General features: G+C 43.9%; 1 protein-coding gene across 4 annotated transcripts in view; it reads right to left on the reverse strand.

Moving 5' to 3' along the window:
* AGL (amylo-alpha-1,6-glucosidase and 4-alpha-glucanotransferase) overlaps positions 1–12,745 on the reverse strand; it is a 354,506-nt gene that overhangs the window by 169,438 nt on the left and 172,323 nt on the right. For all 4 annotated transcript variants that reach the window (XM_086954603.1, XM_086954587.1, XM_086954609.1 and 1 more), the window contains exons 21-22: positions 7,297–7,427; positions 3,472–3,608 (exon numbers count right to left, since the gene is read on the reverse strand). In XM_086954603.1, the coding sequence (XP_086810729.1) occupies positions 3,472–3,608; positions 7,297–7,427 (268 nt within the window). The remainder of the gene's footprint in view (positions 1–3,471; positions 3,609–7,296; positions 7,428–12,745) is intronic.

Raw genomic sequence — 12,745 nt, forward strand, 5'->3', positions numbered from 1 at the left:
AGGATTATGCAAATACATACACCAACCCACAAAACACCAAGTGCATTATTCTTTTCAAACTGTACCTCTGAAGTAACTACAGGCAATAAGGGTACAAATCAGTAGTAACTAGCCAAGACAGCAGCTGAAGTGAGCGTCATATCAGTCTTGAAAATGTTGTGAAGATTCGTCAACACTCCGCGACCTTTGAGAAAAGCATGCTTAAGATGGTATTCTTTGGCATTAAAAGGTTCTGATTGACCGAAGCAAGGTTAATGAAAGCTGTGTGGTCCTGAAGAGAACTCTAGAAAGGGCAAGAGTTTGAAACGCGTAGACTACTGGGTGTTATGAGCCATAAGAGTTTGTTTTAAACAAAATTTGAAGAATTGTAAATTTCAGAATTGTTGTGTTTATATTGTAACTATGGCTAGGTTTAGAGATAGGGACTAAAAAGTTTCACTAAAATATAGGGTGTGTGGGTTATGTGCAGCGATTGAATGTAAGAGAAGAATGGGGTATGATAGGTTTGGAATAAATGGTCGAAAAGAGTAAAAGGTGTAGTAAGAGTGAGAACTAGGAGTGGGAAGTACAAATAGGGTAAAAAGAAGGAAGTAAGGATTAGATTTTTGATATATCGTGAAAAATAAAATAAAAAATAAGATTGATTTCTGACAGAAAAAGGAGTCTGTAGTCCATGTTGTTGTATTTTCAATAGGACTATGCAGAAAAAAGAATCTAAATAAGAAAGCAGTATTGGCATTTGGTAAGTTCTTTACTTGGGTGTATTGAAAGCACTTTTGATGTGTAATGCTCTTGACAAGCCAATCGTCTAGATATGGAAGTACATGTATTCTTTTTCTGAGCAGTGGGCAGCTACCAACCAAAGAATTTTGGTGAAGACCCTGGGTGCAGTTGTGACCTGAAGGGGAACACTTTGAATTGGAAATGTTAACTGTTTATCATGAATCTTAGAAATTGTTGATGTGAATTCTAATGTGAAAGCAGGCGTTGAAGTTGAAGTAAAGGGTTTTGTAAAGCGCTCGCTCACCCTGCGGTTTCTTGGCGCTGCTGACGGACGGCACAGATGGGAATGAAGGGTTACTGCGATGTGAATGCTTGGGAAAAGAGATGAGTTTTGAGGGCTTTGCGAAAGTCCGTGTAGATGGGAATGGACCTGATAGCAAAGGGGAGGGCGTTCCAAAAAGGGGGGGCGAGAGTGGAGAGCCTCATGCCTCCAAATGTTTTCCTCCTAAAGCGAGAGACACTTAGGAGAAACTGTGTGGAGGAGCGCAGATCTCTATTGGGGACGTAGGCTCTGATCTTGGAGTTGTTAAAGGCTGGAGCAGTACCAGCCAGAGCCAAGAAGATCAGGCAGCCCATCTTGAATAAAGAACGCTCAAGGATGGGGAGCCAGTGAAGGGTTTTTAGCAGGGGAGTGGCATGGTGAAACTTGGGGAGTCTATGAATCAGGCGAGCTGCCTGGTTTTGAATTAATTGCAAGCGACGAAGTTTGTAGGCAGGGATATCTACGTACAGGCCATTGCCATAGTCGAGGCGGGATAAGATCATGGCAATAAGAATAAGTTTGAGGGCTGTGAAGGAGAAATTTTGCGTATGGTTCTGAGGGACAAGAAACAAGATGAGACCACTGTGCTGATCTGGGGACGCATAGAGAGATCCTTACTGACTTTGATGCCCAGAGTTTTCACAGAATCAGAGGGCAGGGGGGGGGGCAAGAGAAGAGGGCCAGAAGGCAGAGGTCCAGGGGTTGAGGGGGCCACCAGTGAGGACCAACTCTGTAATGTCAGGGTTTATCTTTAAATAATTACCGTTCATCCAATCACTGATAAACGTCAGGATAGATTGGAAGTTGAGAGCTGAGTCAGGAGAAGAAGAGAGGTTAAAGATGAGCTGGAGGTCATCGGCATAATTGTATACAGTGACCTCCATTTTTTGCAGGGCAGATATAAGAGGATAGATATAAAGATTGAAGAGAAGGGGGGAAAGAGAAGAGCCCTGGGGGACCCCGCAAGGGACAAAGCTGGTAGGGGCAAGGAAACCCTCCAGCTGTACGGCCTGAGTCCGGTTCCCTAAGAAAGAGGTGTGCCAGGCAAGAGCAGACCCCCGAATGCCTGCGCCCCCGACACAGTAGAGAAGGATGGAATGGTCGACCGTGTCGAAGGCGGCGGACAGGTCGAGGAGGACCAGAGCCTGTGGAGAGTTGATGTCAGCACTTCTTCTAAGCTCATCCAATACAGAGAGAACAACCGACTACGTGGAGTGTGATGGACGAAAACCTGCCTGATGGGGGGCTAGGAGGTGGTTCTCCTCGATAAAGGCGCTGAGGCAAGTGGTAACGTGGCTCTCCAAAATCTTACCCAGGAACGGGAATAAAGAAATGGGGCGGAAATTGGAGAGAGAGGTAAAATCAGCACCTGTTTTTTTCAGGATAGGAATGATTTTAGCTGATTTAAACAAATCAGGGACAATTCCCTGAGTAATGGAATTATTGAGGAGGGTCAAAGGGGGCTCAGGACAAACAAGAAAAATCTCTCTGAGAATGTGAGCAGGGCAGCAATCAGATGGGGACCCTGAGTTGACCCTCTTGAGCAGGGTGAGAAAAGCTTCTTTGGACAACAGGGGAAATTGGTCTAGGAAAAAAGGATGGGGCGGCAGCTGGGGATAAGAGAAGGAAGGAGGAGGCGAAGGTATATTGCGCTTAATAGTTGCAATTTTCTCAACAAAATATTCATTAAGGGAATTGCAAAGGAGTTGAGTGGGAACGGGATTGGGGGTAGCTCTATCAGATGTTGCTAGCTCGTGGACAATACTGAAGATTTCCTTGGGATTGTTAACCGCAAGAAGAATCTTAGAAGAGAAATATTCTGATTTTGCTAAGAGGATGGCTTTCTTATAGTCCCGAAGGAGAGTCATATATTGTGTTTTTAAGACAGGGCAATATCCGCGCCTCCAATGGCGTTCAGCCTCCTTGAGCTCGAGTTTTTGGCTTTAAGCTCAGTGGTGAACCATCTATTGGCCTCATGGGGGCGACATGTTCTGACCAATTTCAGCGGGCCACTAGGTTGCAGTTTGCAGAGAGCCAGCTATTAATGCTATTAATGATTGGGGAGGAGGGCTTTGTGGTTTGAGGCGGAAGGCATTGTAAAACCACTTTTGCCTCTGGAGATGTTACCCCTATAGGAACCTCTGCAGTAACCCCAAGGTGAGGTAGCCTGTGACTGAGTCATCAGTGAGGATGGTTCCCTCAATGTAGGCAAAATAAAAGACTAAGGGACTCATGTAGAGTTAGGAGAAAGGGGGACACCCGCCAAAACCAGAAGCTGTCTGGCTTGCCCAATTTAGAGGGTAAAACTCTAAATAACTGCCTAAGTAACCAAACAACAAGGGGAGGTGGACAAACGAGAGTGCATGGTCTAAAACTAACAAGTCACATAAAATTAACAGCAAACAATTTTTTTCAAATTTGCTTACCTCTGATATAACACCGGTACGTGAAATAAGACGATTGCTGACATAATCAATCATCCAATCCCCAGATCTCAGATTATCACAGAATGGATGTCCCAAATCATTCTTGGGTCGTATGTCCACCATGACGGATAATAATCCTAAAATAAAAAATAAAAAAACAGCATCATCACAGATGAAGAACGAATTAAACAGAATCAGGACATTACAGTTGAAGACAATAGAACAGAAAAAATAGAGCACAACTATCAATGGAGGTGAGAATGTCTTATTGTAATGTCTTTTGATAGGCAGAACAGTCAAGTGTTGGTCCAGGAGGGCTAGGTAAAAGCAGATGTGTGTGGATGAGGGCACAGAATCAACACAGCTTGTCTGAAGGCTGAAAGATATCTAGCCTGCATCCAACCTGAAGACTGGCTTGTAAGTGCAGGGAGGTGGTCCCTTAAAATGAAACTAGTTTGAAACTCTTTGTGCCCCGATGAAGCCCAGTCTTTTTAAGATCCTTCAGGCCTGGCACGGGACCCTCGCACGGCTTCAGGGTGCAGGGTTGTTCCCTGATTCTGCCTGTTGGCAGTGCGATTACGCGCCCTGTAATATTGTTCATATCCTCCTGCCATCCACCCCTTCTGGATGGGAGTGGGGTCTACGCTCCAGAAATCTACCTATGTGCCCTCACTGCTTCTGAGCCCCCCCCATCATTCTCCTCCATGACCTGGCGGACCACCCCCAGCTGGCCCACCAGGTCGCGGACTATTCGTCACCACCCTCACAGCAGCCAAGATTCGCATCCTGCGACATTGGCCTTCTCCACAATTGCGGACACATGAGGACTGGCTCGTGACGATGTGCAAGACCGCTTCCTATGAAAAGGTCATTTACAACTTGATGGACAAGGCGACCTCTTTCTACCCACATGGTCCAGCTTTCTACAGGACGTCCCCCCGCCCCCCCTACGTCACCCAGACTCTTGATTCCGCCTCATCGCCACCCATCAGTCTGTCGTTGTATTCATCCCCCGCCCCAATTTATTGGGGGGATGGATTGGATTATTATTATTGGGCTTGGGCTTGGCCTGCCAGGCCCACCGGCTTGCCCCCTCCCCCGCTCCGTAGTTCCATCCCCCTCTTCTGTCTTTCTTTCCTTCTTCTCCTTTTCTTTCTTCCCTCCCTCGGTAGCTTATTCCCTCCACTCCTACCCTTCTCACATATAATAGTATTTTTTTTGTTTTGGTGCTCGTACCGCAATCAACATTCATATATCAGTTCAGGTCAGTTCCGTGTTGGACTTGCATGCCACTCTATGTCATGTTGTTTTCCGCAACTTTATTCATGGCAATAAAAACAATTGCTAAAAATAACTCTTCAGCTCTAACTGATGTGGAAGGAACGGTCCAGGGAGGGCCCCGAAGGAATGCGGGGTGGCATCAGATTTCGACAAGAAGCGAGGAAGCCCGGATGACCCTGCTGCCAAGGGCGGATTAGCAAGGCGGGCATTCGGGAATGGGCCGAAGGGCCGCAGCCTCAGTGCCCTCTGTGGGCCGTTTTTTTTTCTCCCCTGTCACAGTCCACAGAGAGTGGACTAGGAAAGGGGAGAAAAAAAAACGGCCCACAGAGTGCATGGAGACAGAGACTGAAAAAATGAAAGCAGCCTCGCTGTGCGGCCGGACAGCGATTGTCAGCTGTGGCCTCTCCTTCACCCCTACCCTGCCAAGCAATCAAGCTGAGGCTGGGTTGGGGAGGGGTGATTGTTTGCAATAATCGGCCTCCCTGGGGGCAAGGTGTTTCTCAGGCCTTTGAGCCATTTGCACCTCGGCCCCCTGGCGCCCATGCAGCCCAGAAACGGTGTTAGTCTTAACACCTCGCCCACAGCCCTTCACATTCAGGGCATAGTGGGCGAGGAAGAATGGGTCTTGCTGTGGGGGCCTGGTGATGTTTGGATTTTTTTTGTTTTATTTATTTATTTATGCGATTTTATATAGCGTGGACTTTACCCGAAGATGTCAGAGCGCTTCACACTAGGAGCAGCAATAATACATGAGGGGAAAATTATAAGTGGACAAATTACAAAAGCAAACGCTAAGTTACATGAATCAAAAGTGACAATAGTGAGCAACCAAAATACAAGAGGAGCAAACGATACATTACAGGAGGAAAAAGTGATATGTGTGCAGGTTACAAAAGTGTACAAAATACAAGTAGAGGTATAATACTGAATTAATGGCAGACACTCCAGCACAAGAACAAACGTTATGTAGGCAATGGTGGCACTTGTGCAACTATCTAAAGCAAACAAAAGTGAGAGGTAGCAGACAGTGTGTTACAAGAGAAAAGTGGCGTGTGCATGTTACAAAAGGGTACCATACACAGGTACAAGGGTAATACTACAGTAAATGGTAAATACTCAAACTGCCAGAACACACTGGGAAGGCACCTCCCATGCACCAGCTTCACCTCAGCCTCCCCCCTGGCTACCTGGCTACCTTGGATGACCCAGAAAGCTGTGTTTTGTGCTCCCCTGCCAGGACATTTTAACAAGGCCTGGAGGGTTGATTAATTTACTAATTGCAGGGGCCTTACCTCTGTTCATGTGCTCCTGAGCTGAAGGTCTGGGGAGGGCTGAGTAGGTTAGTAATAGCAGGGGCTTTGCTGTTTTTCAGGTGCTCCTGTGCTGGAGGGCTGGAATAATTTTGTGACAAAAAGGGGCCTTGCTATATTTTTTAGTCGCTCAGCATATAGGCCATTGTCACCTTGGCCCTGTGTCGTGTGCAAGAACAGTATCCTCCCACTTTCATTCCTTGTCTGTGCAAATGGTGTTTCATGAAAGGGCACGCCCCTTGAATGTGGGCCACGCCCCTTAAATATGGACCACGCCTCTTGAATGCGGGCCGAATTGTGATCCCAATCCGACCCTGCCTGCTGCCAAGGCTTGTAGCCTCCCCCGGGGCTAGTGCTGGTTTGTGCGGCCATTAAAACGGACTATAGAGGCAAGCCATACTCAAACATCTGGCCTGCGCCACCTGTATAACTTGAACGTGATATCACCTACATCTGTCTAAAACGGTACCTTGCGAGGGGGTGTATGGAGCAGTGTGAGTGGCTTCGTGGTCGATGGAGCCGGTGGGGCGTCGTTTAATAGCTCTGTTATCCATTATTTGAGAGGGTGGTAGGCCGTTGCAGACAGGTAAACGCGGTTTAGTATATTCACCAAGTACCATCAAGCTATTGACAGGCAGTTTCCATCTTTGTGCTTCGAGCTTTTCGTAAATACTAGCACTGCCTAACTTAATTTTGTTTAATCGTATGACTCGCCTGACATCTAGTGGTAATATAGTATTACGACAAACACACAACTTGCAAAACGTTTATGGGCGTGCGATAAATGTCAAGTCTTGTTATGTATGTGGTGTTATAGGAAATGTACATTAGTTACTGTGTTGGTGTCAACACATTGGCACTAAAACTTTGAGACAAATCAGGCAATGTGACATATTTGCCTGCTCAACATGTGAACAGATCTGTTTCACTTGTAATGCCTTTCCAATCCTCTCCTATGTAAGTACATATGTCACTGACGGGTCATGACACAGCACAACATTTATAAAAAAAATAAAATAAAGAGGGACTCAAGAAACAAATACACTTCTAACATGAATCACCTTTGCCAACGTTAAAAAAATCCAGAATGGAAACATTTTCTAGTGCCAGTGATTAGAGAGACAGAGGAAGGAAAAGCACGCAGGCCAATATGCACAAAGGAAAGTCTGGGTACAGAAGCAATCTCTTCACTCAGTCATGCTCGATTTCATAAGAGAACCACGTATCGCCTCACCTTGAAGACCTGCGTATTTGAGGGGAGTCCAGTTCGGTATGTTGTAACTGCCTCCGCCGTCTTCTTGTTCCTCAGTATCACACCGGTAAAGGATCTGATTCAAGTCGGCTAAGGTTAGCTTAGAAGCAATACTGGGGGAAAAGAAAGAAACGAAAGACTAATGAATACAGACTACGTTCCTTGTCATGGAGGTGACTAGGAGACACTGATGTGACGTCAACATGGAGTACATAGCCTAAATATTGATGAGATCACATGCTGGCTGCTAGACACAGCCTGGACTCAAAGACAGGTAATTCAAACAAATAAAATAGAAAGTACCCATCTTTATTTAACTCATTTTAAAATACATCATAAGGAACTACAGCTACAAAAATATTTATATCTAATGATCTAGAAAAAACAGAAGTGAATTGGTCAATCAAACTAAATGATGGGGATGTTGATATAAATAAGGTGCTGGAAATTGGTAAAAATGTATTCATGGCATCTAACCTTAAAGCTCAACAATATAAGACTGTATATAGCTTATATTATACACCAGCGAAGCTCTTTAAATGGGGGAAGAGAGATTCGGATAGATGCCCAAGACGCCAAAACGGACCAGCCGATATGATACATGAGTTAAAATGGGAATTGAGTCATTCATGCAACAGACATCGGGGAGGAATCTTAAGATCACTGCTACACTAATGGTACTGGGTTTTGATGCAACACTGCAAATTGATACGCCACAGAGATTTTATGTTTCTAAGTTTAGCAATAGCACGTCTTCTGATTGCCAAAGTATGGAAAGACACTGAACCACCAACTTTCTATCAGTGGCTAAATCGATTAATCTGTATCGGGAAACAAGAAATTGCCCTATATAAATATAAAGGTTCAAAAAATAGAAAAAAAGGTATGAATATATAGAAACCACTTATCATTTGGATGGAGGAACGTAATAAGCAAGGAGTAGGTTAAATAAATAGATTTAACTCTCTGGTTAAACGTTAATATAAGTAATGGACACCTGTAAAGAAATATGCTACTTTCTTTTTGCCATATATGTTCTTCTTTTCATTTTATATTATATTTAATCCTACCCATTTTAGAATGTTATAATCCTATGTATTGTTGTTTTTTTTTCTTCTTTGTGTACTCCAATGTATTATGTCTGATTTTCAATAAAAAAATAAAATTAAAAAAATAAAATAAATTACAGCTAAAATTAGATTTTGCTTTGCGACTCAATTATGGAGAATGACAATTTCCAATTTCTTGCCAGAAGGGGTTAGTTTAGTGCATGGTCTCCAGCCTGTGTCATTTAAGGGCGAAAGGTGAAGATCAAGCACTAAATTGGTTCCCGGTTTTCACTTGCGCTCGTTATGGAATTAGTGCAAATTGTGGTTTAATGAATTTTGCACAGGCACGCTCCTGTAGACTCTACATAGAAGACATTGACTTGGTAAGAGACAGTGCAGATGTGGCAAAAGGGTGTACAAAAGTGGCCACAAAGACTGCAATTCCCCCTAAAAATCACAAAAGTAGCCACCAAGCGCAAAATTTTACCTGACCACTTGCACAACTGGTATTTTAAAAGCGAGTGTGTGCACCCAATATTAATCCAATACTTTGAATGAGGCTGCTAATTTTTGTACTTCTAGAAGACTTATTCAGCATATGTAACCCATTCTATTTCCTATCGTTAGTGTGCATTTACATTTGGAATTGTACTACCATTGTAGCTAGTTTTGTGGAGGTAAAGTCAAAAACTAAATCCTCCCACAAAAAGATTACCTCTTCAAATAGGGGTGTAAAACTAAATTTTATAGTGCGAGCTTGCTGCAATCGTAATTGTTACGAGTGCTATACATACTAAGATCGCTACAGCAACATTCCACCCCCCCCCCCCCCAAGAGTTTTCCCTGCCGAATTGGGCCTTTCAAGCTCCTTCAAAGTTGTTTGTCAACATCCATTTAGTTGCAAAGTTGCAAGGAAACCGTTCTAAAGTTAATTAGTGAGAAAAAGGCAAGCGGTCGGAGGTCAAACCCCCAAGGGAAAAGAGGCGGCTTTTCCAAATGATTGTCCAAAATCCCAAGACCTCGCCCTATTGTTCTAAGAAACATAACAATATAGGAACAGACAAGAGTGAAAGCCATAAGGAAAACAACACATCATCGGCATACAGGGATACCAAGTGGGTAACATCTCCTATCCTAAGTCCCCACTCCGCCAGTGCCGACCGGATGTGAAGCGACAGAGACTTCATAGCTAGCGAAATGCTCCATGCATTGGACATCAGTCTACCTATTCTTACCCTGTCCGTGGGTTGCTCATACATTAATTTAATACATTAAACTGTATCCTGGGCCCGACCCCATGCGCCTCATCACCTCCAAGTAGTCCCAGTTGAGCATGTCGAAGGTGTTTAATACGTCTATCGCCACAGTGAGCCATCTCTCTGTCGCTGTCCTGCAACGAGTGCAGTACATGAGTCAAACATCATATATTCATGGCTGTATTACGTTGGTCGTGGTACAAAACCACACTAGTCTTCCTGCACTAACTAGTACTCGCACTACTCACTTCAACCTGGTCACCAGAGTCTTACACACTATTTTTATGCCAGAGTTAATCACTGCAATTGGCCAGTGTGAGGAGAGGTTCAGTCCCCCATCACCCCAGTTCAAGAAGCAGGCAAATGACCCCCCCCTCATTCAGGGTGGCAGGATCCCCACTGAGTGCTTACTGGAAGGTCTCCAATATGTGTTCTAGCACCTGGCCGGTAAACGTTTGACATGTTTCAGCCGGGAATGCATCTACCCCCAGCGTTCTATTTTTTGTTAATACTCAGAGGGCCTCATAGAGCTCCTCAAGGTAAAATTCTCCCTAAAGCTCCTCTCTGAAGGATGTCCTCTGAACAATAAGGGGATGTGCATCCAGGTTGTGGAATAAGGCCAGGCGCCATCGGTGGCCTCTTGGTATATATTTGCTGCATGTGATGGGCAAGAGCCTTATTGACTGCGGATTGTGTAACAGCTAATATACTGTCCGTGTTGCGAAGCGCCAGTATCGGGGCCCGTTGTTGTTCCCTATTTAGCATCCAGACCGTAAGCACACTCTTATTCTTACATGCCTTTTGTGAATTGATTCCAAAACTTTCAACTAGTGCATACTATTTTCTACTTGTTCTAACCGTCCATAAATATACTTAATTTAGATGTTTAGAGGTCAATTCAAAAAGGCATGTAAGAGTACCTGCAAGATCACTATAGGAGTACTGCTTCATACACTCTAAAGTGCTATGTAAACAGACCTCAATGTTCTTTTATGTTTTTACAATGACGGTTTGCAGAGGGAACACAAGGGTGTCTATTGTGCAGAATATAGTAGGGACATCTGGATGTTTTCCCTAAGCATATTGCTAAATGTTCACATCTTTTGCACAAAAACAATAAAAGCACTGGAAAAAAATACTGAGCAGAATCATTTTCAAATTGGGAACTGTATCAGTACTCAACAATGCAACTCTAGAAAGAGTGACTAAATACTATGAAATATATCTTAAGCATTGAGTGTTCTTGAATGTGGCAGGTGTTATAATATGGCTGGATGGTCTCTCTCTCTCTCTGAGTGAAGGTGTATATAAGCGTCAGGGAAAAGCTGTTCTACGTGCCGAGCGACACGCCGGTGTGTGGGTCTAGGTGCCAAGAGGTAAAATCCTCGCGCTGCTAAGATACTTACCTTACAGCGCAGGTCCCACGAGAACAGGCTGTGGGGACCAGCATCAGAGACTGAGGGGTGGATTCCTACGCAGGACACCTACCTGCTTCGGTCTTTGACCCCTCAGGTTGTATATTACGCACTCCCTAGCCCGTTGCGAGCTTAATATGAGTTTATGAGCACAACCAAGGTCCTGAAGAATTGCCGATAGGGCATGAAACATGTTGACCTGATCATAGGCGAGGGTTGAACGAGACCAATCTCCATAGTTTTTGAGTCCCGGTACCCCTCCCTTTACCAATTTTAACAAGGTAGTTAGCTACATGAATAAAGGTGTCTTAGTAGACTATACTAACCTTTTTTAAATACACACCCCCTCACGCTCACTACTCCACCACTTGGGCCCCTCACACACACTCGATCAACGGCCAGGAACAAAAGAACTCCACAAAAGCGTAGCACTTAGTGCTACCCGTCAGGCATTGCAGCGCCGGCCTGACGCTGGAGCAGGAAGCCGATGATGAGACGAGACAACCTTCTGGCAAAATGACAGCAGTCATGAAGCTAGTAAGTTGTGTGAGGCATCCCTAGTTCCGACAAGGGACACTTTTTCCCTGACGCTTATATACACCTTCACTCAGAGAGAGACCATCCAGCCATACTAACACTACCCCCTGGGAACTTTGTACATCTTTTGGTTACAGATTAAGATAGGACACGTACACTGGACCCCCATAAATATTGTCCTTTTTAAAATCCCTCCCTGTTGCTTACCAGGTGTTATAATACCCATTTGGGACAGATCAACATGAAAATGCAAGATATATATAAAATAACCCCATCTTTGTGATAGGCCTACACAATCAAATAATATTTGTTTTAAATTAATATGGGCTACTTAGGGTTTGGAACCCATTTAGCAAATAAATACATATTATAAATGAATATAGGCTATATTATAAAGAGATAAATTGTTTAACCATGCAATTTTACTGCACAATGCCATTTGGTGCTCAACTTCTTTACGTCTGCAAGAAACTATTAGCTATATATATAAATTCAATTAAAATGCTTGTTGCACGGCTTGATTCATAGGATACTCTTTAAATAATAGCTCAAAATTAGTTTTTCTAAAAATTATATAATGTTAAGTTGAGCCTTTGTTCAATAAGGGATTGCCTTATCAGCATAAGCTCCCAATAAACAATGAAGCAGTTAAGTGAAACCAGCAGGCCCAGTTTGAAAAGCATTTTACGCATTTAGGGTTTAGCAGATGGGCACTCCACCACAATCATAACAAATCACAACCCTATGCACACGCATACATTTACATTAAAATCATATAGCAGTAACTGCACAAACAAAACAACAAGTGGATTTGTTTTTTTCCCTTTCTTTGCCATCCAATTCTTTACGCCCAGGCAACACGTGTTTCGTTGTTAGGCAGTATTGCTGCGACTACTTCAGGGCTGGTCAAATTATTGGTGAGTCCGCCTGTGTATCAGCCTGTGACTTCTAATGTGGCTATGTTCCTCAGAGCGAGTACGCTCCTCTATTTCATTCTTTCTGTGACCTTGTGAATATCTGCTCAAAACCCAAAGCCAGACAGCCCTGAAGAAGTCACAGCGCTACCACCTAACGTCGAAACACGTGTTGGCTGGGCGCAAAGAATTAAAAGAAAAAAAAATAATCCACTCATTTTGTTTGTGCAGTACTGCTATATGATAGTAATTTAAATTGA

The sequence above is a fragment of the Lissotriton vulgaris genome, chromosome 1_1 (genome assembly GCF_964263255.1).
Source record: "Lissotriton vulgaris chromosome 1_1, aLisVul1.2, whole genome shotgun sequence".
Classification (NCBI taxonomy): Eukaryota; Metazoa; Chordata; class Amphibia; order Caudata; family Salamandridae; genus Lissotriton; species Lissotriton vulgaris.